Raw genomic sequence first — 5,000 nt, forward strand, 5'->3', positions numbered from 1 at the left:
TAGGACATATTACTAAATTTCAACAGAAAAAATACTGGAATGCAATATGAGTTTTGCAAGATAAAGGGAGGACACCCTATGATAGCGATTTTCCGATTCTCGTCGTGTCAAATTTTAATAAGCAACAAAATTTATCGCTGAAGGCAGATTATTTCATATATCATGGTATGTGATACCTAATTTGGAAGCTAATTTCATGTAAAATGTACACTTAACTTCATAATCCATAGATTTTTTACACTGATCCCTATATATGTATGTAACATGACATAAAGTATTTTTGAGATAGTCACTAAAATCAAGTATGGAATTTTCTTACTAATATATTTTACAAAATTTCTTTTACAGATATCGATGTCAGATTACTTGTAAAAGAATTTTTTTAATCATCTTTCTGATGCTGCAAGACCTATTAAAATATCTTCAGAATTCATGAAGGTGCCATAACTGAAACTATGAAGGGGCATATACTGTAGAATATTTGTACTCTGCAAGCTCAATTCTGATTTTGTACTTAATATTTACTTTTCATAATTCAGAGATATATGTGTAAAAAATTATGTCGTATATCAATACGTATAATCTTTTCTATATCATGCTATGACCATCATAGTCCAATAGTCCAATCCTCATCACTATCGGAGTCAAAATCACACGATCCTTATTAATTGTGACATATAGAGTAATATCCACATCTGATTCCACATTGCTTTCATCGGAATCATCAACAAGGTCTGCTGCTGCATCAGCAAGTCGATGAGCTTTTTCATTTTAAAATCATTAGTAAGCAAGGCTTCCGAATCCTTTGATCACTTTGTGTTTTCAATTGTTCCTCTCCGTTAGCATTCCGTAACCTGTATCAAATCATGGTTGTACGAATCAATGCTGAAGATTATGTCCTCCTTTGACACAAGGCTCAATACCTTTTGGCATATCACTTTGAAATTTGCAAGAAGATCCTCTATGAAATAAAATGTTGCATTCCCATCATAGATTGCAAGCATTTGATCCATAGGAAGCAAGATGGCATCAACGACTTTCTAATGTTTTTTGTTCAAGAATCCATCTTCAGTAGCTTAAGAGTACAGCACTGGGATCAGTGGGTAGACGAGTAACTTGGCCACGTCCAAGGGAAAGTTCTTCTGCTGCTGATACTTAATAAATAGCTGAATTTTTTTATTTGTTAATTATAATCAATAACCTTATTGCTACTTGCAGTTACCTTCACTCGCTTGATGGTGTCCTCTAGAGATTTGAGATTGAGTAGTTTTATCAGGTGAATAAAAGCCTTTCCCTACTTCTATACGACTGCTCATGAATTTATCTCAGCCTCTTCCACAGATTCAGCTCGCAAAACATCGTTGGCCACATCTAGTGGAACGGTGGCTCTAGACGACAGGAAAAGATCATCTGTTTATATGTCAAATGAATTGATAAAGCATTTCATTGCTTCCCTGGCCTTCTTCACATATTGTTGCTTCAAGAGACCTTTGTTGGTCTAAGGTCTCAATGCGTACCCTCTAGGTTGTTTGATCTTTCACCAAGAATCTGTAATGCTACGTGGACATATCAACTTACATGGATGAATCGACCCCATTATTAATGACATTGAAGATGATGAGGGAACCTGTTACTCCCGATCCATCCTGTGATTTGTTATGTCTCATAAAGGTCTCTTCCATGCTTTTGTCATTATCACTCGGTTGCCAGGAATAAAAGAGTGTGCAACACTGAATACCGTACTCCTGAATTCACCAATTCCAAGGAACCAGGATGTGATTCGTCCAGATTTACAAGGAAAATTGAAAAGTAACTCGAATATATTTCATAGTTTTGCCCCCCATAGCTGAAAAACAGATCCAGATCTTGCAAACGCATATGGCATAAAGGTAGAAATCGTTGTGTTTAACAGTTTACATAAGAAAGACTACCAACCATATGTGGTCCATAGATGAAACCCAGAGCAGAGCGGTTTTCTCAATTGACCCGTTCAGGACATCTCCCCAGAAGCGTGAATATGCATAAAAGATTATCCCCAGCTCTTCCTTGTTGATAATATCATTGAGGGAATCAGGGCCCGCATCAGAGAGAAAATGTGTAATTGCCTTTCATGTCTCATCAGTCAATATTGCAACTAGTTGATCATTCCCTATGTAGGAAAAGAACTTCCCAAACAGTAGTAGCTTGAATGCCTTCAGCAAAACTATGTGGCAGTGTATTGCCTTGTCAAAATGCTTGCCTTTAATAACACTATCAACTGAGCCAGATGTGATCAGACCTGCCTTCAGTAAGATATCAGAAAACCCCAAGCCTGCCATCTTCTTGCCAGCCATCTTGTAGTAGATGTTAATACTTGTAAGATGGACCATGCCAAGCAGTTTGACGTCCTTTGAATATTTCTGAGGATAATTCCTAACTGATGACTCCGATATTGAACATAACTGTGAAACCATACCATCTTTCATTGCCTGGACATAGATATGGCTGGTTGCTGTTCGACATAATTATGACCGCTTCACAACTTGAAGCTTTGGGTCCGGGTCTTTTCTTACTGTAAGATGATAGTCAGGCAAAGTGACATCATCAAGATGTAATGATCTTTGATCGTCAATGGTTACCTCATTTTCTTCAATCGGTTTTTTTTTTTTTTTTTTTTTTTGTGTGTGATACCATGAGCAGTATGAGTAGATCCATCATCGGAGATTTCATTGATTACATGGACAAAGTTATCGAATTAAGTATAGAATACACAGTTTAACCCAGGATTTCGGGCAATCTGATTGACTAAAATGTGATGACTGGTTCGCTGCTTGGGCAACGTCCGTTTCCAATCTAGACTATAGGAGTAGTTTTTGAACGACCGAATCTATAAAAACTGAGACATAAATGTTAGGTATGAAACTGCACAGTAAGCGTGGTAAAAATCAGTTCATGATGCCTGGCTAGGGACTGCTTGTTAAGTGACACTTCCCTTAATCCTAAAATTATATATATAAAAAAAAACACTAGAGTAGTTTTTGGGTCTGTTTAGATATTCTATTATAAAATTACAAATACCTCTACATAGTTTCAGTTCCAGTATCTTTGTGAATTTTGAAGATATTTTGATAGTTCTTGCACCATCTGAAAGATAATTGCAAGCTCATTCTCAGACAAGTAATCTGGAATTATTATCAGCTAAAGTTGTGTAAAATATGAATTTGTAAGAAAATTCGACACTTGAATTCAGTGGCCACCTGAAAAACATGTTACATGCATGTACAAAGATGACTACAGAAAAACTATGTGTTTTCTTTGTACATGAAATTAGATTTCAAATGAGATATCACATACCATGCTATATAAGATAGCGAATGTGCCTTTAGTGATTCATTTTGTCTCTTAATGAACTTTGTCATGACACAAATCGCAAAATCAACCTTTTATGGAGATATCTCTTCAACATACAAAACTCATTTTGCATCCCAGCATTTTTCATGTGAAATTAAAATTTCATGTTCTAGTCTTACTATGGCATATGAAAAGTACTGGTTTATTGAAATGTGTGGGGGGGGGGGGGAGCATGTGGACACTTCATAGTTCATGGCCTATACGTGTAGCCTTACTGTAGTACACCAAAGATTTTTAAAGGCTTACACCATAGTCATCATTTCAAATATAAGTATTTTCTAGTCATAACAATGCAAGCCCTGATATTTTTTCGAGAGTTCAAACTATGAGAATTAATTGGGCTATAATGGAAAAGACTTGCTGAAAATCAAGAAACATTCATAAATTCATCATCATCACTATCATCATCATCATCATCATCGTCATCCCCTACGCCTATTGGATAGGAAATTATTTCATATCAAAATAATTTAAACCACTTGCAGTCCTACAGGATTCACAAATGAAAAAGCTAAATAATTGGTCCACTCATAAATAGTTCTCGAGAATTCACTCATCCTGCATAGAAAAAGAAAATATTTCCTTACCACTCCACATCTTGCCATATGTACCAAACAAGTCCCCTATTATTGCATTGGACGTCGGGCTGTACAACGCAATTCCCTTATTTCTGCAATTGATCCTCATCTGCCACCAAGAATATGAACCTGCGATGTGAAGGAGCAAAGCGTAGGGCTTCTGGACGAATTTGAGAGTCGAGTTGACTGGGACGTACACGGTCAGGGGGGCTTTAGTGGCGCTTAAGGTAATGGCAGTGCTGGTGGAAACGGCTGTTCCCCTGAGGACACGGCAGTCCCCAGAGCCGCTGTTTTCAACACCCCAGGCCGCTATTGGACACCCCGTTATTGAGCAAATGGCTAAACACCTGTCGAATAAATGGGCGCGTTTGAAGAAATGATGTACACGTCATTCCATTGCAAGTAAAAAATCAGGGTCTCTTTTAGAAAAAAAAAAAATCACCAGATAAATATGTAGATTATATCTAAAAGAGCATTTGAAGACATTTTTTATCTACAGTTTTTCCAACAAAAAAGAGGTATTTCATAAAAGATTACCTGCTCAGTAATCAGAATAAGTACGAGGAAGGATCTGCCAATTTATTTCAGGACGAATATTTGTGATAATCAAGATACATCTCAAAACAACACACATTATTGATGAGGACCTGTTTGGTATTTTTCATTGGAAACAACTATGATGTTTCTGGAAGAAATACTTTTCACATTATCTTATCAGAAGTCTATTGAAGAAGAGAATAAGGCTGATTACAAAATACAAATAAAGTTAAGGTGAAATGTCAGAAGGATTGAGTTACAAGCACTGCATTTTCTCAGAGGATAACCTTACCAAAATCAAAGCATAAAATCTACACTAAATCTCATACATGGAAGCAAGGACCTCAAAGCCCACTCAGACTCACCTAATTTTAGGAACTCCATCATAAATGGCAAAAGTGTCCAAGATTACTTCTGTGACTGTTCCAATCGAATGGTACATGACATTGTTGGTAATTGCAAGAACCGCATGAGTATTTATGCCAGCTACCAGGA

The 5,000-nt window shown here is 36.7% G+C and overlaps 1 protein-coding gene across 1 annotated transcript in view; it reads right to left on the reverse strand.

Annotated features, from left to right (window-relative positions):
- The window catches only part of LOC137653189 (uncharacterized), a 13,831-nt gene that overhangs the window by 1,442 nt on the left and 7,389 nt on the right, over positions 1 to 5,000 (reverse strand). The window contains exons 2-3 of the mRNA XM_068386571.1: positions 4,871 to 5,000; positions 3,978 to 4,315 (exon numbers count right to left, since the gene is read on the reverse strand). The exon at positions 4,871 to 5,000 is cut by the window's right edge and continues 35 nt beyond it. Of these exons, the coding sequence (XP_068242672.1) occupies positions 3,978 to 4,315; positions 4,871 to 5,000 (468 nt within the window). The remainder of the gene's footprint in view (positions 1 to 3,977; positions 4,316 to 4,870) is intronic.

Source organism: Palaemon carinicauda, chromosome 14, assembly GCF_036898095.1.
Source record: "Palaemon carinicauda isolate YSFRI2023 chromosome 14, ASM3689809v2, whole genome shotgun sequence".
Taxonomy (NCBI): Eukaryota; Metazoa; Arthropoda; class Malacostraca; order Decapoda; family Palaemonidae; genus Palaemon; species Palaemon carinicauda.